The 25,691-nt window shown below is 41.2% G+C and overlaps 1 protein-coding gene across 1 annotated transcript; it reads left to right on the forward strand.

The window, feature by feature from the left end:
• The first annotated feature begins 732 nt into the window (after nt 1–732).
• Nucleotides 733–25,254, forward strand: TMEM119 (transmembrane protein 119). The gene is made up of 2 exons (XM_069214784.1): nt 733–970; nt 22,148–25,254. Exon 2 carries the CDS (start codon nt 22,153–22,155, stop codon nt 23,065–23,067), a length of 915 nt encoding a protein of 304 aa, XP_069070885.1. The 5' UTR covers nt 733–970; nt 22,148–22,152; the 3' UTR covers nt 23,068–25,254.
• The last annotated feature ends 437 nt before the right edge of the window (nt 25,255–25,691 follow it).

Below are 25,691 nucleotides of genomic sequence, written 5' to 3' on the forward strand. Positions count from 1 at the left end.
CTACTTGCATTTCTTAAATAGCGATTTCTTAAAATTCGCTGTTTAAGAAAACCAAAAAAGACTTTGATACATCTGGCCCTAAATTTTTAAGGTTATCGTCTTACAAGTGTTTGCTGTTGTATTTCACTAGATTGTATTAGCTCTGTAACTCGTATCTTTCAGTATCTGCCTATTAAATCCTTAACTGGAAAGTCGATGAAACGCTGAAACATTTTGCCAAAAGCTTCGAGTAGTAGTAGGTTGGCCCGCGCAATTCCTCAACAAATATAGAAGCCTTCTGGGGCCTTTAAAACAATCTTGTACATGCAGCATTTACAGACCAACAAAGAAATGCCAAGAAATGTCAGCCTTGCTATTGTTGCATTTAATGGGGAAAAGGCCAAGGCAATCGAGGTCGCTGAGACGCAGGATGTCTCAGCTGTGTTTAATTCAGAGTGGAAGCAGAAAGTATGTCTGCTCAATTAAAGTGGGCTCGCTAGTAACCTTTGCCCCCCCCCCCCCCCCCCCCCTCATCCCCATGTCCCTCAACACCCTCTTCCCTGCCCACCAACCTCCACATACCGCTGCAGATGTGTTACTTTAAACCCAGGGCCTGGGCCAGTCACAGCAGAAGCACCGCCAAGGCAGGAGGGGGAGCCTTGAGAGGAGACTCCTGGTTATCTTAGCCCACACCCATACACCCCTCCTCCCAAGAACAAGCCAGCCTTAATGGAAACAATCTGTGAAGCAGCCAGTCAGCTCTGGGCTTGAGAGAGTTCAGGCTGGCTCCCCCGGCAGCCAGGCACAGCCCGAGAAGCAGCGAGAGAGAGAGAGAGAACATCCCTTGTGAGGACCAAGCCACCACACTTCAAACTCAAGTTACACAAAGAGATTCCTTTAGGAGAAAACTTGTTCCACTCTCGAGGCCACCGAGACGACACTGCTGCAGAGCAGTGTTCAAACTCTAACACAGAACAAAGTCTACCATCTGGTAAGTTATATTTGCTTTTCACCTGCAACTTTTTTCGAAAAAATGTATTTCCTGTATTCTGGGGAAATTCGTGAAGTTATCGTTGTCTTTTAGCCTTAGTAATTCCGAACGTACAAACCTGAAACTTGCTGCAACATTTAACGTTCGTAATGTAAGCGCGCGTCTCCTGAAACAAACATGGAATATGATAACGATTTCTGGCTCTTCTATATAATATTTAGCATTTGTGCAGCGCTGATGCATTCAGACGGGCGATTCAGGGCGCTCTGTTGAAATCTGTTTCGATTTGATACGCGTATTTTACATGAACTAACATTTTGTGACTGTGGATGTATCAATTCTGCAGCATTTTAGTGAATTTGACCTCTTTAACCTATACTACATTTCGAGAATTAGTGACTGCTAAGAGCAAGCGCCCAGAAGCTGCACACAAATTTATTTCCCTTTACCTCCTAGGTTACTCACGACTGTGTGGTACGGTATTGCTGTTGTACACATGCCACTTCCCTGGACTTTTGTCTGTATTGCTTTGTTATGGTATTGTCTACAGTGGGCTACTGGACAGTGGTTAAAAGGTGCACAGTGCTTTCTGGTTGTTCACCACAAGACAGTTCTACAATATCTAGTGCCAGGATAGGGCAAAATCTTCTGCCGAATAGCATAACTGTGCAATGTAAACTTCCTATAATTAACAACCGGGCACCCTTACTTTATCACTTAAGTCAGAGATTTTGTTTTCAGCTCAAAGTATGAGTTTTCCATTTAAGTTTACATTGTGTTAAGCATTCTGTGGAATTATCACGTGGGCTTTAGTTATTTAGCACCTTGATGCTTGATGCATAAGGGATTCTAACCCATAGTTAAGAAAATACATAGGTTGTTTGAAAACACAAAGGATACACAATTAGCAGAACTTATTTAAAATGTTTACCTAAAATTAATTATTTGTTTCTTCTCTGGAAGACGTGGATGCCAGTTTACTGCCATTTCTACCTCTCCGGGCAAAATCATTTTTGTAACACATATAGAGTTTTGCACACACTCACATGCACGCACTTTCCTGCGAAACATCAACAAGTGGTCACTTCTAGTAAGAAAAGGTGCACCTATTTTATTTCCCGATCCCAGTATAAATTTTAAAACTTGTCTTCAGTTTTGAGTATTCACAGCTTAGGACTGCTTAAACCCACCTCTTCGTTAAGAGTAAACCCCTAAAGATGAGCATTGTTCATTACATATGTTTTATTTGTGTGCCTCACTGGAAGTCTCTTTATGATGTAGGACACCAGAACTTCAAAAGTGATGCAACACGTGTCACTCCCTAGCTACCTATTTTCCCAGGCATTTAGATAATCTGATCCTCGTGAGTTTAAGACTCCTCAGTTGGTCCTTCTAGTCCCCTTGCGGTCAAACTCCTAAGATTAGTTTGTCACCATCACCATTGGCTTTCAAGACTTCTGTTCTTTTAAGGCTCTGTTACATTTTGGGGCACTTTCTTTGGGATATATTCGACAGCAACTATCCCTAATACATCCCATCCTTACCGGTTGATCTTCCCTCACTGGGTTCTACACCACGTCACCACTCACCACTCTCTGCATGTACCCATAGGCAATAGCGCTGAGGGCAGTAGTGGCACTTCACAGAAACCTCTATATAATATAAAATAAAATATATTCTGTGTGTCCTTATAAAATAACCGTTATGCTGAGTCTTTGAAGTAAATAGTATCATGCATGAACAGTTAAAGAAAATATTTTCATGAAAAAGGACGAATCATCTCTGCCCTTCATGCATTACATTTAAATATACAAAGCTGTCTTGCTGCAGACAAAAAACAGCCTCTCACTCTACTGACTGGGGGTATTTATCCATTTTTGGCAAAATCTTCACGTTGTTGATGCTGGATTACAGAAACCAACAGCTAGAGGCCAAAGGCATTCCAACGATGGTCTCATGACAGTGTTTGTCTCAGACAAATAATTTTGGTACTCGTTCAATTTTTTAGAAGAGAGCCTTGTTATGTTTCAGATGGAGGCAGCCAGGCACTAACGTATTTCATTCTGGTAGAAACTCCATTGGACCAGTTTCTAATGGTTAGAAATCGACCCATTTGTGGTTAGTGTTGGACTCTGTTGCGGTATATGGGGTTTGAACAATGGGGTTTGTGTGTCCACAACGAAGAAAACACAACAGAAGCGTTACTCGTTGAAAAAACTAATAACTGAAACCAAGAGATATAAATAACAAGTTGTATCAAAGCATCTGAAATCAATTGGTTTTTTCCTCGTAGCATTTTGCTGTGCCAAAAAGCCAATTTCTTACGTCTGTTGGAATACAAACTGTTTGAAGTTGATTAACTAGAATTTCCCCCTGGAAAAGTGTCAAAGGCACAGGACTGCCATATCTTCAGTCTACCCTGGTGAAAATGCCATTGGTACATTATTTGTACTTGATCCATAAAGGGGCTTCTTACTTTTCATATAAAAATACATACTGCAATTACTAGGCCCCCATATTAACAAGCCCCAAGAAGCAATGTTCTCGATGCATTGTACCACAGATGCTCAAAATCCCACATGGCAGCAACTGGATTCAGCAGAAACAATTTGTGACAGGTCAGGTGAAAGCACCCTGAGAGGATTCAGGTCACAAGCGATCTCATCGTTGACCAAAACATTAACAGTGCATGTTCAAAGTGTGTACCTGCAAAAATGGCAGCCACTGCAGGTAGTGATGTGTCCTTTGATGCTGGAGAATACTGGATTCATGGGTTTACTGCACTTCATAAGGCTGGGAAGGGAGAAGTATGTAGATTGCTCCCACATGGATGATAGTCATTTTCTTAAAGCAGTGAAGCCCAGCTTACACCAAATCTGACTGGCTAATTGACAACGTTTCACTTATTAGAATTGTTCTGTTAGGTTTTGACTTCGTGGCTGATGTGCAAATAGTAAGCAAGCTCTCATATGCACAAAAGGAGAGATAAGCTAATTAATTTATGCCTGGAGAAACCGAGGCCAGACAATAATTGCGAGGTTACATTAAGTCCACTTGTACATCAGGTGAAAGGAGTTGACGCCCCAGTGTGTCCTCAGACTTCCAAACTTCCTCTTCAGTATTAGATAACATAATTCCAAGACGTATTTATTCCGATTTGTGAGAGAAGACCGAAGTAAATTACACACAAGAAGAATATTAGATGAGAGATGTGCTGGCGTGTACTGTGGCTAGTTCTACAAATAGGCGAGGACTGCTTGCTGCTGAGTCAATCATAGAGCCACGGTCTGTGCCACGTCACTGTGCATGCTGCAGGTTTATGGAAAGAACCTTCTGTGTTGTGGCATGCATGCTCCACTCCCTCTTGAGATCTTGGGCAGAAGCGACAATCACTGTAATAAGGATTCCCTGTTATCCCTAAAACAACAGGAATCAGGTGCTACCAGGAGTTCACTGAATTAATCAGTACTCATGTTCGGACTTTAAACTCCAGGGTCGGACAATCAAGGCTTACATTCGGAGGATGGTGTTGGATAGTCTCAGACACAGTGCACACCATAACAAGCCAGAATACATTCATTATCCAGTCACTTGGATTTCTCTTTGAAAGTATAACACCTTTTATTCTTTATAAATTCAACAGGCTAGCAATAAGCAACAGCATAGAAGTTTTTAAATAATCTACCTCACCCTAAATGAGGGGATACAGGGGTTATGTAGGAGTATTGACTATTTATTTACAGAACGTGTTTGGATTTAAACACCTGCATGTTCACAAGTTAGTGTGGCCTAAGGTCTGCATGCCTCATTAGCTGTGCAGGACCCCGCTGCCTCGGGCAGGTCCGTTGCTATGCTGGCAATAAACCATGTACGTACGTGATGGAGGCCAAGAATCACTTACAGGGTTATTAGATCACTGTGCGCAGGCCTTAGGATGGAATGACCAATAAGACATTGGTTGGCAAATGGGGGGCACTGGCAACATTAGCTTAGAGAGATCATGATACCTCAAACTTGATCCTGCCTGGAAGAGCTATACGATTGACACAAGGCAGTCCACCAAATGGGAAATCAGCGGAGGAAGTCAAGCGTGTTACAGTTGCACTAGCACAGGGGCAAGGTATGTTGACTGGTGTGGTGGAATAAGAGCGGCCATGGAAGACTTGGCGAATGGTGGTGGTTGGTCATAATGGTTTTTGGAAGTATTCTTAATTTACCACACCAACCACAACAGGTTTTTCTTCAGAACTAGAGAATGCTCCATATTCCCTACTTGTTAATGGGGACAGCCAAGCTCCACGCCTCTGGATCAGTGGTTTCTTCTGTTCTATTGCACAAATAAAAGGGTGAACTTGTTTAACTGGTTCACAGTGCCAGCTCATATCCAGAATCAGTAGCAGCTGGTGTCAGGCGACTCATAATTAAAGCTAGACATAAAAAAGTTACCCAAACAATACAATAAATATATTTTTGAAGGCGTAGTGCCATGAATACCAGTGGCCCACTCTGGTTAACAGACATCCCATAATGACCACTATGTTTGTACATCTGTCTTGGACGCTCCTGCTGTGGCTGTTTCAGAACTAATCCCTCCTGCCAGAGGAGGAGACAGGACGCAGAGGGTGGACAGGCATCCCATCTCCTTTAATGAAGGGCATGGTGTTTGGTAGTGGCCCTGTTGTTGGCCACAGTCCATTGTTTTGGTGCAACTTCACCCAGGCCACAGGCTGAACTGCTGGAACCAACCTGATCCATCAAACTGTTTCTGCTCCATTAAGGTGCATCATCCAGAACCAAACAACGCATGACTTGTAGTTGATGGTGCAGAGAGGAGAAGAGGGAAGCAAGGTTTATGGGGACATAGGGAAGAGGAGGGAGATACTTTTATGAACATCAGCTTATACCTATGCAGCACACTTTAAACCTGGGCATACTTACATACAAGAGGCCCCATACTGGTTGCACAAATCTCATACCCAGCACTGCTCAAACACATATGTCTCTCACACTCAAAACCCAAAACTGCATGCTATTACCACAGAGAGCCAGACACTGGACGATTTCCCTAAATTGTGAAGCACATAAAAGGGCTTGGACCCACTACTACCAATTAGCTCATACTGCATGGCATATGTCATTATAACTTCCATATATGTGATATCAATTTTCCCCAGGCGGTGTTATCACTCCACAATACCAGGGACTTTGAATGAGGCTTTTAGCATCATGAAGTTAAACTTCTGGAACAATCTGGGCCAGACTCTAAGGGCCCAAAAAATGGCCCCAAAAAAAACCTTTGCGTTCACATGGGATCTGGAAACCTTCCTCTTAAGAGAAGGTTTTGGCATCTTGCTTAATGCAAGGGGACTTCACTATCATCACTGAAAAGGCCTGGGACTCAATCCATCACTCCCACCCCACCTAAATAACAACAGATCATTGATCTCCCTTGCCACTCTGATAGTCAGGTGGCTAGGATTTTTTGTTTATGTTTAACTGTCCCTTGATCCCAAATGGGACGACCACAAATGGTGTCCGTTCATGCGACTCAACCAAATAACCAAGTTCACACACTGTTGCATGCAATTATTTATCAGAACTCTGAAGATGATAAATACATCTTCTCATCTCATGCTCTAATGCTCCTATGGTTTCCCATGTCCTCTGCGAACCACTTTGCTCTATATTGAATGTAAACCACCTCCTCCTTTCCCACTTTTTAAAATGAATCCTCCTTTTTCCACTTCCTCTGGTGTACCACTTTATGACTGATCTTTGCATTGTCTGCAAATAGGCACACATCATCATTTAGGCCCTCTGGAATATCTCTTACAAATGCATTGAAGGATGTCAGTTTCAAAACTGAGCCCAATTGCACCCTTGTTGTATCATCTTCCTTTATCAGAGAGAACTCTTTTTCCCCAATACTCATGCCACATTGGGAAATTGTTTTTAAAGAGTTCACGCAACATACTGAAGCAAGTTAGGTGTCAAGAACTGGCGGGAGCAGAACTGCACCATATCCTCAAAGAAGTGCACTGACGCATGAGTGGCAACCTAGCACCAATGGATGCACCCTTATGCAGTAGTGCAAGGGTGTCTGTTTTTTAAGGTCAGGATAGTTTTTGTGTAGGAAGGTGGACCATCCTGCACAAAAACTGTCCTTTGAGGAACACATGCAAAGAGGAAATAACAAGGAGAAATAAAAATATTTCTCCTCGTTACGCCAGCCTCAGCCAACTGCACTATTTTGGTGCAAACCCATGTCTACAAGTCTTTGTAGTTACGAGGTTTGCTTTGTATTCAACAAAAGAGTTTTCATCTGGTTTTCATAAAAAAACATGATGCAATCCCAATGCAAAATCTTTAAAAATCTGTCCCCATACCTTTTCTGCTTTATCACCATCCAGGTAATGTTAATGTTTTCTTAAAAGAGTTCTCTGAGAAAACTGTTCCCTTCACACCCAATAGGCTGCAGGTGTGTGGGAGGCCATGGAGGAGAGCAGACCACAAGTCCCAGAATTCTCTGCATGCCAGGAGGCAGAGTCAACTGCTGCTTTGGGGAACTTAATGTGCCAGATACTCCTGTGGCGTGGGAAGCGATGTAACAAGGCTGTGTCTGGGGCAGAGGGGGAGAGTAGACTACCAGTCCCAGAATCCTCTCCATGCCAGGAGATGGAGTCAGTGCTGCTTCAGGGCACTAAAGTTGCCGGGACTCCCTGGGTCATGCCCAGGCAAAACCCGGCCAAAGAGCAGGCCGTTCATGCTCATCAGAACCCCGAAGGAGGCCGGCCTGGGCTTCCCCTCATGGTCTTTTGCTTTGGATGTACTGTTTGGCTTTTCCTGCTTAATATGCATTTTGATTCTTCTTCAGATTCCGATGCATCTTTTCCTATGCTATTTTAGATTCTAGTGTTTTGTCACAGTTCTTTCACTTGGCCTCCCTAGATGGAGGCCACATTCTGGACTTAATTATTTCTCGGGCTGGTTTGACCACTATCTTGCCTCATTCTCGCTCCCTTTAAACATAAAATCTCAACACTACAGCTATTTAACAAATCCACTTGATTGTTGTTTAATTATAAGAGAAATGTGCATGATGCTTTGATAATATAGTTTATGGCTTATACTCACTATCCATAGTCATAATGGTGTCAGTAAAATTAAAACATAAGCACATCATTACTTAGGATAATTACATTACATTCTAGGCCCCTTAATACAAAATTCTAAACCTGCAGAATGACTCTGGAAATGCAATTATAGTGCTTCAAAAAAGTAAATTATAAACTCAGTTTATATGAATAGAAATATAAAAGAGAAAGAAAAGAGATTTTACACTGTCGCCACTCACTAAGAATCTTAGCTGCTGAAAACAAACAGAAGGAACTTTTGGAAACAACATTTCCAAGGAATCATACCATCTCACTTCCTCTTCTACACCCAATAGCATGCCCCATAAACTCTGGAATGATTTTCAGTTATTTGATCAGACCACTCTGAAGAATTTAAAATCAGGCTGTCCTTCAGAACCAATCATTATTCACTTCCTTTGTACTTTGAAAGACATCCTGGCACCGCTCTCTTCAAGACATTGTGAATTCATCTTGTACATCAGGGTGCATCGCTTTGTCCTTCATTACTGGTACTGTAATTCGCCTTTTGAGAAAGTCAGGCCTGGATCCTCTAAACAGTTGACTAGCTTACCTCCATAAGAAGCCAACATTTTTTAATTAAATATAGCCAGGTAGTTATACTACTTCTATGATACTAAGTGGGTTCCATGCTCAGAGCAGTATGGTAAACATATGTTTAGCAGTCATAGACAATCATCATATGGCTCCAGATGTCAACAGTGTCAATACACTGATTTTATTAGATCTGTCTGCGGCATTTGACACAGTCAACCGCATACACTTTAGAAATCAACTTCAGACCACTTACAAGCAATGAAAAATACTAGAATGGTTCATCACCTTTCTCTGTGAAAGATCCCACCAAATTGCTCTGGTGTTTCCTTTTCATCTGTCAATGAGATGTCCTGTGTCGTTTCTCATGGCTCTGCTCTCTCACATTATTTATTCAATTTGCATGACAGATCTCTTGCAGCCCTCATCCACTTTCATTGTCCTATCTTATGTTCCTACATGTATGATACTCAGATCCTATTCAGACCAAGTCACTGGACTATCAATTCCTCCTCGTTAAAATGTTGTCTTTCTGTTGTCAGGAATCGGATGGGTGACCACTAGCTTAAGCTAAATGCCAAAACAACAGAGACATTGATCATGCAAGGAAAGTGTAATTTGTGGCACCTTGATCTTTAACCATTTGATTTTGGTACCTGTCCTCAGCCAGCAGAATCAGTAAAAAGTCTAGGAGTAAAATAACACTCTTCTCTTCCCATGAAGAGTCAAGCCTTCTCAGTGACATCAGCGTGCACATTTAACTTGAAGAAACTTCATCCTGTGCTGTCTCTCCTGTCTGCAGAGACCTGATGTACCACCGTAATGGCACTCATTGACTTGGTTTGCATTTAAATAGGAAGTGATTCCTCTCTAATTCACCGACTGCAGACTTTTCAAAATCAGACTCATTAGTTGATGGTGGCTGCTCCTCACTTTAGCCACACCATCTCAATTCTGAAAACTCTTTGCTGGCCGCCTAAATAAGTATAGTCACCCTTAAAGTCCTGTGCATTGTTCGTAAATCTGTCTACGGCAGTTACCCAGGTTCAATGCAAATCACATTCAAATTGCTGTCTGAAAAGATCTCTCCATCCTGTGTATCACATGCTTTTACAGTTAGTAGATTCTTCAGTGCCCGACATGGCAGCAGGTGCCTGTTCTATCATGGCCACATCTCTCTGGAATGCCTTATTGTTGCCGTTGAGAATTACTTTCTGTCTCTTTTCCGGAAACCACTTAAAGACTACTTTTTGCCCAACACTTTCTATAACTTGCTTGGCTACAGTCCTTGTTGAAGCCTGGTTAAGTTTTAGGTTAAGCACCAAAAGACCCACTGGGTGATATTTCACCCCAGAAGAATTATTTTAACATTACATAACACAGCATAACTAGCACTCACTCATCGGTTAATCACTTTCAACAAAGTTTACCAACCTGTCTCCATTCCAAAAGTGGTTACCTTCCTGATAAGTCATGAACGTGAATCTTAATCAGATTGTTTCTCTGATGTCTGGGTGACCAAGTAAGAATACAATGGGAGTGTGCTCGCCTGACTTTCTTCCATGAGAGGATGCCCTTGTGGCTCTTAAAGCTCACTGCTATTAAGGTATCAATCTAATCTTTCCCTTCTGAAAGATACGATCAATGCCCTCAACAATAATGCCAAGCTGGTTGGCATGTAGTTGCCTGCCTTCTCCTTTGTTTTATTTGGCAAGTGGTTCTACCAGCTTGTTACTCGTGCCGCCACAACTTGTCTACGCCTATTTGTTATGCTAGGGCATATTTTATCATTTCCATGTTTATTCCAAGCATTTTCAGTTCAGTCATACACTTTTAATATCAATATCCATTTGTTTCTTCTCTTTTTCTTCTGCAGCTGTGAGCCATCACTACTCCTGTCTCTGAATACTGAGCAAATATGTTGATTCAGCATTTCTGCTTGTTTCTGCTGTCTCATGCATTTCTCCCTTCATCCTAATGCCTCACTATCCTGGCCTTGAATTCCCTTCTTTTGCCTACATACACCAACTTTGTTCTCATTGCTTAATGGACTTCTACAATAGAGTCATGTAATTCTTTCTTTGATCCTCTTTAAAGATGCTATCTTGTATTTTTTGTCTCATAATACATGCTCCTCATCAGTCATACAGTATTTTTTTCTCCCGATTATCCACATTCCTCCCATAGAATTCTGACACTTCTACAGTAGTTACCATTATTTTCACATACATCTGTTGTTCTCTATAGATTCTACGTTGTGTTGACTTGACACTTCTGAAGTCAAGCGACTTGGCCACAGGCTATGGTCACTCTCTCTAGGACTTAGATTGAAACACATTTAGTGAGCACAAGACCCCTGATGGTCCCCACCAGAATACATTAATTTATGCCCTTATTTGTAAAGGGCAAATTCAGAATTGTCTCATTTTGAGTAGTATCTTTATAACTGCCTGTGCCCCACAGTAAGAAGAAATGGATTGCCCTACTCCTACTTACAAAAGTGCCCTGTGGTACAGGCCCCCTACTTTTTCTTTGTGATACAAGGGGGTCCCACGGTGTACTGACACTCTGGCCAGCCGAATACTCTCCTACAGTTAGCCAGTGGCTACTGGACTAATGGGACTACAGTAAACTCTGCCAGGACATCAGGCACCTGTGATCAGATTTCTGATGCCACCAGAGCTGTGTCCTTGCTAAGGACAGGAGTGCACTTCTCTTCTTTGGGTGGTGGGTTCTGGGGCTGATCTGGAATGTTTGACTACATCATGTGCTGAAACTACATCATTGCAATACAAGGATTGGTATCATGGCTCTAGCGAATGAGAGCAACCCTGTGCAACATGGTCTGTAATATGCAATACTAATTTTGCCTGTTTGCCTCACATTTTTGCTGCATCCTTTTCTTGGCCTTAGGACTCTGAGCACTTTACCACTGCAGACCAGTGCTAAAGTGCATGTGCTTCTCCCCTAATCATGGTAACTTTGGTTTATCCACAACTGGCATATATATTTCACTTGTAAGTCCCTTGTAAAGTGGCATACCATATACCCAGGGCCTGTTTATTAAATACTACTAGAGGCCCTGCTGCACTGGTTGTGCCACCCATTTAAGTAGCCTTTAAACACGTCTCAGGCCGGCCACTACAGAGCGTGTGTGTGTAGTTTCACTGCCGCTTCGATTTGGTATTTACAATCTCTTGTCAAGCCTTAAACTCCCCTTTTATTACATATAAGTCACCAATAAGGTAGACCATAGGTAGCCCATATGGCACGGTGCTATGTAAGTAAAAGGCACGACATGTACTTTTAAGTTTTACATGTCCTGGTACTAAAAAACTACCAAAGTCATCTACTACTAGTATGAGGCCTGCTCCTCTCAGAGTCCAGCATTAGAATTTAATTTGTATACTTTTAAGCTGCAAGTCCTGATCAGAAAGGAGCAGTCACATTATTTTTCATGTCATTGGAATGGTAATGATAAATCTGGTAAAGGCTGAATTAATATTACCATTTTAGAAATGCCACTCTTAGAAAGTGGTCATTTCTCTGCTCTTATTGCTTTGTGTGCCTTGCAGCCTGTTTCCCCTATACGTCTGGGGTGGGGGACAGCTACACTTTGTGCATTCCCTTTAGATAGCCACAAACACAGGAAGGTTAGGTGTGTCTGAGCACTCATCTGCAAACAGATAGGCAGGGAGGGTGGAGGAGAGCTGAAACTTACACTTGAATAGGGAACTGCATGTCCCCACACAAAGGGCTGATTACCCTTATTGATAGTCTCGAGCCAGGGCCAGGAAGAAAGGACCTCTGTTCACTTTTCTTTGAAATCATCCCCACTTCAAAGGCACACTTGGGATTAAGAACTGGGTCTTCTGACTCTACCACATCATTACACTACATGATCTTGGAAGAACTCTGCCTGTAGTAAGGACTGCTGTGCTACAAGGAGTGCCATGCTGTTGGACTGCTTTCAAGAAGGACTGCTCTCTGCCTTGATAAGCTACCCTGCTGCTGGCTGATCTTTGCCCAGCTGAGGAAGGCCTTGAGCCTCTCATAAGACACAGTGACTCCAATGACTGGCTGGCCTGTCCCCCTGTTCTCCTGCACTCTGAAGGACATCAAAGACTGCAGGCACCTCTATTTTTGCAGCTGGGCACTGCTATCTGTGAGTCCTACCCATGCCTGAGGTGCCCATCCAGTCCTGGGCCTTGAAAGTGGGGTTGCCGCTGTCTTTTCAACAAGAACTGACACATCTGAGCCTTTGCGCTGCTAGGAGCTGACGCAGTGCCCTCCGACACTGACATATTGCCAACTTGACTACAACGTGGGGCCCGACTATGAGGTTTGATGGCGATGGATTGCATTCATTCCAACGGAGTTCGACTCAGACATGGGACACGACTGCAAGGCTCGACACAGACTGCACAGATCAGACTCAGCACATCACCTCTGCATCGCCCTCTGATGTCAACACTTGCTCCATCCAGGGTACTCCTTCAGAGGGATCTGTGTGAGTCCTGTAGCTTGCCTGCCTTCTATTGCGGTCAGCCTGAACTTTGGATTTCCCCGGTCTTGCGTAACCTCAAGTATCCTCTTAGCGCTATTGACTTCTGTGCACTATTTTTGTATTATTCTTTAAAAATTCATATCTCAAGTTCTACTGATTGGATTTTGGTTGTTGTGGTCTTGTATTACTCACATCAGTATTTCTCTATTTGTCTAAACCTGTGTAGATTATTTTTGTTGTGTTTTCACTGTGTTACTGTTTGAATGTGTTGTAATACTTTACACATTGCCTCTTTAGGTAAGCCTGCCTGCTCTGTTCCAAGCTACCAGAGGGGGACACAGGTTATTTCTATGTGTGTATCTAGCTTACCCTGACTGGAAGTGGTGTTTCCAGCCTGTACAGAGTGCATACTCCGACAACCAGAAAGCCCATTTCTAACAGTGAACAAAACCAAACACTTTAAAGATAATACATTTGTGTGTGTGGAGTCTATGTCAGCCATCAAAGAGAAAAAAGTTGTGTGCTCCCACTGCCACTGGCTGCCTAATTTTGAATCAAATGGAGATGGGCAATCACGAATGTTTTTAAATTTAGATAACGGCTATTGCAATTGTTGCTTCCTGTACTTGTTATCGCAACAATAGCCTTAGCAGGAAATTGATACCTTCCGCAACAATAGCCTTAGCAGGAAATTGATACCTTCCTCTCCCCTTCCCTCAGGGTGTTTTTACACACTTTAGAGAGTTGCATATCTTGGAAGAGGGCTGCAAAGGATTTTGTATCTTCAGGCCCACATACCAACGCTTGATACTCTTCTATGACAGTTTGGTGAGCCTCTTTATAAATGAAATAATGAAACAATATCAACATGTATGGCTAGGTGAAAGATGCACGCTTTTCATGCTCTATACAGAGCTAGTTTATGTTTGCATCCAACGCTGCTGCATTTATCACTTCTAGGCAGGCTCCTAATTAGATAGAAAAACAAATCACTTTATCTAAGAGATTAAATTACACCCATTTATTATATTATTTGCATTATATACTTTTTTGATGAAATACATGTAATCTTTCTGCAATAAAGATTTATGCATGATGAATGTAACAAAGCTGCAGTCTTGTGCATCTGGAGTTAGGAATAGAACGATTGGCTTAATCTGAAAACATTTAGCAGAGTCAAGGAGACATCTTAACATGACAAGAAGCACAGTACCTGTCAGTGGTGATCTCAGAATGTTTCCAACCATGTTTATTGCCTATTAGTTTGGGTGATCCATGTGTGAAGAGGATGGCACAAGAAATGCCTGACCCGAGTAACATTTTTCAGATAAAGTAAAGGGGCAATGTTTAATTTGTAAATAAATAATTGGCAGGACATATTCCCTTTCTTAGGAGCCAACCGAATGTCAGAACAGAAGAATACCAAGGGTGGCTTGTATTGATTCCACCGTATGTCGCTTTCTTCCACAATCCTATTCTTCATGCCTCTTTATCTCACTCTTGCAGATTCTTTTTCCACCTGTGCTTACTCCTTTTCCTCTATCTTCCTTTGTTTCCCCATCCATCTCCCTTTCTGCCTTTCTCTATCTTGCTGAAAGCCTGATGATGAAAAGTAAACTCCAGGTCCCCAAAAATGAATGTTGGCGTCCATCACCTCAAAACTCAAGCAGTGGCGAAAGGTAAGCCAAATGCTAAAAATAATTTAGGATGCCTTACCAACAAAAGCGAAGCTCAGCATGGCATAGAGAGTCACTGTGGAGCCTAACATGAAACAAGCATTGGCAAAGCCAACATCTCTGGCATGGACTGTTAAACTTTTGACTTTACCAAAGCCTGGTTGGATTGTAAATAGGCTCACTGTGCTCAGAAGGGGCGGGGCAGGTGCGGTGCACGGGGGAGGAGAAGATGGGGAAACATTTAATCCAAAAAATAAAAAAATAAAAACGTACCTGCTCCGTTGCTGCCGCGCTGCGCTGCTCCTCTTTCCCTCGTCGCTCCAGGCACAGGCTCCCAGCCTGCCCTGCAGCCAGTCCTGACGCTGCTCAGAGCAGTATTAGGATTGGCTGGGAGCACCCAGCCAGGGCGCTCCCAGGCAGACTGGGAGCCTCTGCCTGCTCTTTCCAGCCCGGCAACACAGTGCTGGGCTGGAGAGAGCACAGTGCACTCCCCTTATCTCCGTCAACCCCCATGGCCTGCCCCTTTCACAACAAAAGGATAAAAAACATATTTTATTATACTTTTGTTGTAAAAGGTTTGGGGCGGCTGCTGCTGGCGGGGGGCGATGCTCCTCCGCCATAGTGGAGGATCCGCCCCTGTGTGTGAATGGTTTTTGTATGAAGGCACACATTGTAGGAAATATGTACCTCCCAAAAGATTAAATGTACAAAGCACATTTCGCACCAGTAATCACTGGGACTGAAGGGGATTCCTTAGCATGTGCATGTAGACATGCACATTGTGCAAGAACAGAATGCTGTTGCTCACAGTCAGGCAGGCAAGTTAATAGCTGAAGTGGGGTGACTGTGCCCCATCCCGTTGCTGTGGTGATGAATCAGGAGATCAATGACTGAAAGCCCCTGTAAGTAGGTTTATATTATCATTAAGTAATTAAAAGGTATAGGCTGACTCTGCACCTAAAAATAGTATCCAGTTGTTGTTGGTAAAAGAGGACTTCCAGTCACAAATAAATATGTTCTTGTTTTCTGTGTTACCAGACACGTTTTTCGGTTCCAGGAAGAAGATACTCATCTTCTGTGAGTGTGTTAACTGCTGATCTAACACCCTGGCATTCCAGCCGATAAAGGAATTTTTGGGAATCATAAATTAGTTCTGCTTTGTAACAGATCCTTCACATCTCACAATACAGTCGAACATATGCACTGATTCACTGGAAACCCGGACTGATGCTTGCTGTCAGTTCTGACTCCTCTGGAGCTTTCAAGGGAAGCCGCGACTTTTGCAGCCTCACAAGGGTGTTTACATTCATGAGGATTTACGTATCTCAAAATGTAGCAAAAATTCAGAATAGATTTTTAAATTCATAGCTGCATTTGCAATGCTTGAGTTTTGTTTTGTGTTTCTCCAAGGACAACATATTTTTCCCACGGGGAAACCCCTCCCCAGCACCTCTACCAATACCGGAAGTGTTCTTATCTGTTGTAAGAGTAAATCTCCAATTGTGACTCCATCTTGCTATCCTCAACCATTAATCTGTGTATGGATTTACTTGTGCCAACAATTCTGCCATATTGGAGGGATCGCAAGTGTGAGTAAATCTTTTTACAAGGGAAAGCATAGCACCATTCCCTGGTTCTGTATTTCTGTTGATCAAACTGCTGCATTCTGGGAGTGGTAGTTCATGGTTCAGTTCAGTTGATCCAATTGAACTAACATTTGAAATCAGTGAATTCTAAAAGAAAAGGGCAGGACAGGGCATGGAGTCCTTGTTGACATGGGGCCATCTGGTAACCACATTGCTTTGTGAATAGGACCTTTAATTAGCAGGGGACTAGCCAGGAAAGCATTGGCGTGTCCAACTTTAGAGAGGAAGGAAGGAAGCCCATTTAATATATGTCAGCTGCCAAAGACAATAAATAGCGCTCTTGGACACGTTCACAATACCTGGCGTATTCAAGAGCTGAAATCAGATCTGACAGGTAAAAAACATATCTGGCAAGTCTAGAAAGGGGTTATTCATAATATTTTCTGGTGCAGGCGCATTTTTATATTTGCTTGTGTGGTTTGCAACAGTTTAGTGGGGATTGCATGAAGATACCATGGGAGGACATTTCAGTGCACTGCCCTAAAACGCCTTCCTTACTAGATCCCTGTCTAACAGTAAACGTCCTTTTGGTGATTTTCGTTTTCGACTATGCACTGCGTGTGAGGCAGTGTATTTTTGGAAACAATTGATGGACTGTTATCCTCTGGATGTGCCCTGGCGCGTGGGCAGGACTAACTCAGCCTTTAATGAATAGCAGACTGGAAACAGAGCACAAGGTAAATAATGAACAAGTCACATGGCCGCAGCTGGAAATAATCAAATTCCTAATTTTACTGAGTGCATGGACTGTTTTGTCTGCAGCAGCAACAGAATGATTGAAGACAGCCGCTGTGTACGTCGCATCACTCGCTCAACAAAAATAACGGTGATTGCTTAAAATAAATAAAAAATAACAATAGGTGCCAATGGCTCCATGTCGTTTGTAAGGCTTTCAGTGACCCCTTAATTTTCAGAAATGTGTTTGCTAAGCAACAGCAGGGTACATGTAACTTTGCCTTTAATATTTTAAACTAAGGGGCACACATATCCCAGTTTATCAAACTGTACCACATGACAATATACCACTTATGAGCACTGGAAACAAAATACGACATTCACACCTACATTTGCCATAAAATAGCAGCACCAACACAAGAATTATAATAATGTTAAATATATGCCCAATTTAGCATTGCAAAATCGCTCCAGTCCATGTATGACGTAACCAGCCAGTCTTGGCTTTCCCAACAAGCAGTATTTTGCATTATGGAGTTTGTTGTAACACCACCATTATGGACTCAGCCATTTCAAGATGCAAATTAATGTTTTCTAAAAAGCCAGGCTTAGCTGAATGTGTCACACATGCTTAGGATCCACGTGGCAGCTGAGTCAGTTAGCTCTATCTGGATGGGATAAAGTTGGCAAGATCCAGGACAAGGTGTGGAATAGTTAAATTTCACAATATAATACACATAAATTGTAGCTCCCTAAAACCTATTATTCACATACATGCCTTTTGGAAACCAGGAAGCAAAGCCAGGGGCAAAGCTACCATTCGTGCAGCAGGTGCAGTTTTGTCGTGGCCCAGAGCACTGAGAGGCCCATTGAACCCTGGTAACTGCTGTATTTATAACCCAAAAAAAAGTCAATGGGGCCATTTTGCTTGCTTGCACCATGGTCCATGGCATCCTTGCTATACTACTAGGTGAAGAACCCATGAAGAAGAGGAGTGGTTTACTCCAGCACAGTGCCTGTAACACCAGTAATTGATCAATATGCAAGCATTAACAAGGGAGAATCCATGCAACACAAGCATTGCATGGCCATTCTAGAGAGATTAAAGCAGGTCTAATAAAGTAAATGAACATGCAAAATAGCTTCCCTCACAGAGAAAGGAAGGAAAGGAGAAGAAATATATATCTGATAAGTCATAGGTTAAGAGTACATTTGCCATGGGAGCATGTAATTTATACACATTCCTTGTGCCTTGCAGGAGTGGTCTTAGGACTTACCATCTGTTTGAACCTCGTAACAATAGAATCAAAGCAAGATGAATTGCATTCAGATCTCAACTTTAGCAACCCCCCAGGCTTGAAGTGACCTGAGGCTTTCCATAGGGCACTAAACATGATTGTAAGACCTGCCCAACTCCTATCAAAAGCATCACAACATTAAAATCTACCTTTTCCACGTTTATTCACTGACTTGACATTCCAAACTCTCCCATCCTGAACCACCATGCTGATCGTTGACCCTCATCGCTTTGATATGTTTGCCATACGTAGAACATCCTTTTCCAACAAAACAAGGCTTTAAAATCCTTACCATTCTCTTTCATTGAAACAAGGTACTCCTACATTCTTATTCCAATCATGTCTCAATTTAATCCTCTCCTGCTTGTAAGCAGGTATTCTCTGAGCAACATCTTTACATATGGCACTTTCCTCCCATTCCACACAAATTTCTTTTGCACAAGCATGGATACAATTTCGATGCACGTGCTCTGCGTTTAAGTAATTGAAACAGACTCACTTCAATAAGGATATGAAGTGTAATTTGGTACCACCCACAAAATACATCCAGTCTGCCTCTCACACCCATGACCATAAAGTCTAATCCTTGAGCACTCAGTTAAATCTTTCTACTTGTTCATTGCTGTGCAGGTCTTATAATGCCTTGGTGGCATGCTTAACCCCATATTTACTCAAAAATGCCTACATTTCCTATGACAATAACTGTATGCTATTGTCCGTGACAACTATCCTGGGGTGTTCATCCTTAGCGAAGAATGCATTGACCACACATGTAGTGGTATGGCTCACAAACGTCACCCCTGGCCACTTTGAGTGATAATCCACTGAAATCACTGCATACCTAAAATCCCTTGGCAATTTAGGGAATGGACCTGAAAACCAACCTTTTCTCAGGGTTATCCCAGCCAAATCACAGGAGTGAGAGGAGCATGTTTACGTTTTAACATCTTTTTGCTGTTACCATATTCTAAACAATCCATTCACCAGCCATTATGTCTAAACCAGGCCACCAAAAGTGTTCTCTTAGTAACCTTTTCATTGATAGAATTCCAGGATGCCCCTCATGGGATACTATTACACAGTTCCCACTGAAAGGTAGGCCTGTGTATTAAGGCGACAGAACTTCAGGAGGTAGGGACTGAGTCCGTCTATACGATCAGGAAATGTCAACCCAATTCCTAGCTAGGAATTTAAAATCCTCTCACATACTGAATTGGGGGAACGCACTTCCCAGTCTAAACAATAACCTTCTTTCCACCTCTAGTTCATTGCAAAGATTTCAAGTTGAGTCCGGCACTGGAGGCACATTCTTCTGACCACGCAACCTGCCCACCACCCAACTCTGCACCCCAAAGATTAAATCATTCTTAACATCCACTTCTTACAGCTCCTCTCCACTGACACCACTAAAGGTGGAAGATATGACCTGCCTTTGGGCAGATACACACTATTCACTTTATTTCCTGTCTCCACACCCATAGGAAGCCTTAAAAGACAAAGCATTGGTGTGTCCAACTTTAGCCTTGATTTTTCCAGGCATGTGTTCTACCCAAAACTGTATGCTTGCAGTTTTAGAAGATCGTCTAGCAATGTGAGAGGAGGTCCTCTGCCCCCCCCCAACACCCCTGGGGAAAATATTCCAACCAGGTTTTTTTGATAAGTGCAGAAAACAAAATGTCTGTCCCAAACATAATTACCAAAATGCTCTAAATCCGATGCACATGCTAACAACTCTATTTCAGCCACAGCATAGCACCTTTCTGTGGCACTCAATGTTCGGGAGGTAAATGCCACATTTTACTTCTCCTTTCCTGCTTTGGTACAATAGCACTGCACCCACACCATATGAAGTGACATCAGCCATGATCACAAAACTATTCCCCACACAAAATGATTGAAGAGTGGTTGATGGTTAATTTCTGATTTTATCTGGTTGAAGGCTTTCTGTTATGCCTCCATCTAATACAATTCAGGATTCTTTCTTAGTAACCAGTTTTTTGGTTCTATCTTCTCTGCAAAATTATTTAGAAATCACTATAGTATTCACATAGACATGCAACGTTTCTTTACTATCTGGTGCAGGGACTTAATGGATTGTTTCCATGAACTACACTTTAGGTGTCATCCTTTTCCTAGAAATAGTGTGCCCCAAATAATACACGTTTTTTCTCAGAACAACTCCCATTTGTCTCCCCTCAAAGTAACCCATTCTCTTTAGGACATTTGCAGATTTACTTCATAGTGTTCCATTTGTATTTTCTTATGTACTTTTCAAGACTGTTACAATTCTGTCCTGTTAGCTAAATTGTATTTATGATTAAAAGTCTCTTAAAATGTGAAACATGACCCTTTGGAACAGTGAGACAGACAATACCATCTGGAAGGAATCCTTTTGAACCAGATTAGTCCCTGTCATGTATGAAATGCAGCAAAATGTTCAGACTCTGGGGACAACAAGATTTGGAGATATGCTGTTCATAAATCAAGTGTTGAAAAATATTTTGTATCCTCTAATGAAGGCACATTATTATTTTTGTTGGGAAGAAGGTGCAAGTCTATGACAACATTTACATCTGAACACCATCAGATTGACACTAAGCTTAAATATGTTTTCTGATTTCCTGGTCAAGATTGTGGGTGCCACCCATTCTGATGAGGGCCGTTCTCTATAACTCCATCTTTAATCTAACTTCCTAACTTCCACTGAGCAGTCATTAAATCTCAAATTCACTTTAGTGTACCCACCCACATTGATTTTGCTTACATCATTCATTTCAGCCATAATGTCAGACAGCTCCAACTCGTCCACCCCCAATAAACCCATCAAACACTTATAAAAATACTTCCTTAATAGTATTAGCCTAGTGAGATCCACAACCTTCTATGAGTGGCATTATTTTTTTCTAAAACTGCCACTTGACACATTAACTTCTCCATCACTAGTTTCTTCTTCAATATTCTTTATCACTACAGAACAGTGTCGGCTGGGAGGGATTTGAAAACATGTTAAAAGCAAACAAGAAAGTATGTGAGTTCAGGATGCCACACATCCAGAATTGGCCTCTTTAAAAGTACTCTTGTGTATGCTTTTAACATGTGGGAGGGAGTCATTTTAGTATATCTGTTCATTTCACTATACTGCGAGGCATTTATTAGCAGTTTTAACAAATGTCTCTCAGTATAGTGATTTTAACTGATGTACTAAAGTAAAATGCTCCAGCATGTTAAGGGCATACAAGAGGCTTTTGAATATGTGAGTTCAGGATGTACACAGCCAGAACTGGCATGCTTAAAAGTGCTCTTGTGCATGCTTTTAACATGCAGAAGTGTTTCGCTTTAGTACATCAATTACTATCACTATATTAAGAAGAATTTATTAAAACTGTTAATAAATGCCTCTCATTATAGTGATATGAAGGGATGTACTAAAGAAAAACACTCCTGAATCAACAAAGCTGCTATACAAAATTTAATTTAGCATATTATTAGTATAAGCCATGTAGTGTCCTGACAAAGGGAGCTGGTTAGTTTGTGTGTGCCCACCAGTATCACAACGTTTGCTTTTCTGAGCGATCAATCCATTGATATAATATAGGCAATGATCCAGGAAACTGTTTCTTTAAATAACAATTCATGTTGATTCATATTAAGAGCGTTAACATTCAATGTTCTGTGCTTTTCCTGTAGGTACAATGGCTGTGCACGTGACTCTGTGTATGTTCATGCTCCTATTCTCACACCTCTGCTTGGCAAGATATACACCGACCGATCATGACAATGGAGGAAGTGGAGATTATCCTGTAGGTACACTACCTACCTCTCCTTTGAACAATGTTCTGTCAACAGACATCCCAGAAGATGAAATTAAAAACTCATACAATGGCACAACCACTGGTAAGAATATACTTGATGGAATTTTAGACTTCTTCAAGGAGTACATGTTGTTGATGATAGTTGTAGGCTCTTTGGTATTCATGATGATCTTCATCGTATGTGCTGCAGTCATAGTCAGGCAAAAGAATCAGGCTACAGCCTACTACCCTTCATCTTTTCCAAAAAAGAAGTATGTAGATGAAAAGGACAAATGTGGAGGTTCCCAAGCTATCAGTGAAGTACCCGAGAAGGGTTCAGATACCAAGCCAGAGGAATCTGTTGACTGTACCAAAAAACTTCAGGCAGACATTGTAGCTGTGGCTCACAACCTCAAATCCCCATCGAAAGCAGTGGCAAACGGAGAACCTGCAAAGATAAAGGAGCAGTCAGGGCCAGAAGAAAACATCAAAAAGGAGGACATTAAAGCAAAAGGTGAAGACATTTGCAATGGACCAGCTGTGAAAACGAATCCAGAGAAAACAGACCCAGTTAAGGAGGCAACAAGTGGGACTGAGAATGTGATGGTTTCTTCAGACAAAGGTGGGGAGACATCAACCAATGAATGTAACCAACCAGCTGAAGCAGCAATTGATCATACACCAGTTGCAAAAGGTGGTTCCAATGGTGATTCAAGTGGGGAAAAGGATACTTCTACAGCAGAAATCCCATTGAATGAATGCTCAGGCAGGCCAGCCACAGTTATCCAAACAAACGATGCCAATGTAGAGGTTTAACCTGGCCTCCAACCCAAAAACAATCTTAACACTTGACAAGGGAAGGTTTTCCTATAAACAATGTCATATGTAATTGAAATTGTTTAGGCATTGAAACAAATGCTATTCCATATAGGTGGGATTTTTATATATTATTTTTTAATTGTTTGAGATTTAAAACAAACCATAGAGGAGCTCACATGGTGTATTTTCCACTACAGTATGCACTCTATGTTTAACTTTGAAGCATACAGTAATGGTGCTTTGTGTGAAGCACCTGAAGAAAATGTCCTGAGACAATGTAAATACATAGTATGTATCAGTTAACTAAAAGGGAAACTGTAGAATCGCCATTATTTTTTGTATCCAATTTTGACTAATTCCACAGAGGTTATCATCAAAGTGAAATTCCCTTGGTGGATTCAAACACTCCGGTGTGAAAAGTCTCTATCATGGTTAATGCAAAGACCAATTGTATTTGTTACGCTATGCTAAGAAGACTCACTATACAGAGACAGAATCACAACCCAGTTACTAAGTAGTGTTGACATCATCTATGATTGTATCATGTTCAGTCACTCTCAGTATTATGGTTATTTTCAGAGACAATGCATAGGGCGCTTGTATTTAAAAAAGTAAAAGGAGAATTTCTGGGTGAGGTTTTCTCCATAATTAAACAAATTGCTCCATGGAAGTTCTATCATAAATGCATGCATGTGTTCCTATTTATTCTTATCTGAAAGAAAATATTGAAAGACAGACCTGCTTTTGTGGGTGAGGAGTTCCCGCTCCCTGCTGATCTATCTCAGGGTGTGTCTATCAAATATGCCTTGCTCCCAGCAGACTACATGACATACTTGTAAGAGTTGAAAATTACAAGTGACTTTGGGCCATACCAATGTAAGGGAAACACAAATGAAATTTTACTTTTGAGAGACTTTTAATAAGCTTGGAATGATTCAGAAACATATACGTGTAATTATTTTGCTTGACCAAACTGAGTTACACATACTGTTCTTTATGCAATGGTTTTTGGCAATAGCAATGCGAACTTTGCAACTTTAACAGGAATATAGTTTGCTTAGCCTTAAAAAGAAAGTTCAATTCCCCCATGCATTATTTTCTCAACAGTTTGAAACACCAAGTATAAGGTACCATTAACAATCTGTGTTTGAAATATGTTAAAGCAAGAATCATATGTACACTAGCAGTCAGTGGCTCCTGCTTTAGAGTAGTTTTGTACTTTGTCCTACATATTAGTAGTAACTTATTATCCCCTGCTAACTTCCAAAACTGACGCTTGAAGCGCAGCAGGCCAAAGAAATGATATATGCTGAACAAAATATAAGGTTCTACCAAGACAAAGCTCTACCCACTCCCTAGAAAGCCCACATATATTCTTGTATTTTCTGCTTCTCTGTCCCACATTTCCCCCTCTCTTTCACTACCTCTCTGCATTTCAGGTAAATAAGCACAGTAAACTTTACAAACAAGCTCAAAACAAGTCTGACCCTCTTAATATGTAATGAGTGCTAAAAGAATGGAGAAACCAGTTAGAGGTTCATTGCACGTGTAGTTGAATTTTACTGAAATTGGTAATTTGTTTAGGTGACATGTCAATAAAAATTGAATAGTAGAGAAGTTATCTGCATCCTTCTACATTCAGAAGAAAATCCCTTATGACTGTGAAGTTTAAATGTAGGCTGTCTGAATTGAAGAATTTGGTTTGGTGGCAGGCAAGTGGTTAGCTATTAATTGAAAATTAACAAAATAACAAAATAAAACTGCAATTTGTGCAAACTTACGAATGCTTTCTATGACCATCAAATAAGCATTACAGTTTGTACAGCCCTTTAAGAACATTGTTAATACATATTCAGTTATGAAAATAGTATACCATACTGGGAGATCCTTGGTCTGGACTGGATGTACCCAATGTTCAGAATTCAGATAATGTTAAAAGACAATTGTTTTGAGTGCATCCTATACATTTATTAGGATTATTCTAGCCTTTTTGTTTTGGGCTAGGTCATGGCTGACTCTTAAGATTTTCAGCACACCACCATCCTGGCTTATTGTTTATGATAATTTGTATGGTTTTTCATATGGAAATAAACCTGCTATATTTATATGGAATAATAATTTAATATAACGAAGGATGCAATTCTGTTCAAATAAAATATACTATTTTTCTTAATCTGTTAATGTAAGATCCTCCACTGTGTATATACACAAATTATTAATGAATCTTTTCAATCAGAGTTACTGAACAAGAGGGGGCTCCTCTTCCTACATTTATCTGAAACAAGTACTTACTGTCTGATAGCCCCCTAGTACCAATATCTTTTGTAACCTTTTCTCTCCCTCAACAAAAAGCACTTTGAAGTGGTCACCTTTAAGTACATTTGGGAAAAGGTAACATTATCTGAATATTTGTGGAACTGTTTAAAAGATGTAGGCCTAACATTTGCTGTGATCGTTATTTCTGACAGGGTACTTTCACTGAAATTTATCATTTATATCAATTTCAATTAACAACTGTCTGATGCTTAGAATTTAATTGCAGTTTACTTTTATTAGCAATATTGAATTCTTGTTTAACCTTTTAAAATATATATGCCTAACAAATTCAACATTTAAAACAC

Source organism: Pleurodeles waltl, chromosome 11 (genome assembly GCF_031143425.1).
Source record: "Pleurodeles waltl isolate 20211129_DDA chromosome 11, aPleWal1.hap1.20221129, whole genome shotgun sequence".
NCBI lineage: Eukaryota > Metazoa > Chordata > Amphibia > Caudata > Salamandridae > Pleurodeles > Pleurodeles waltl.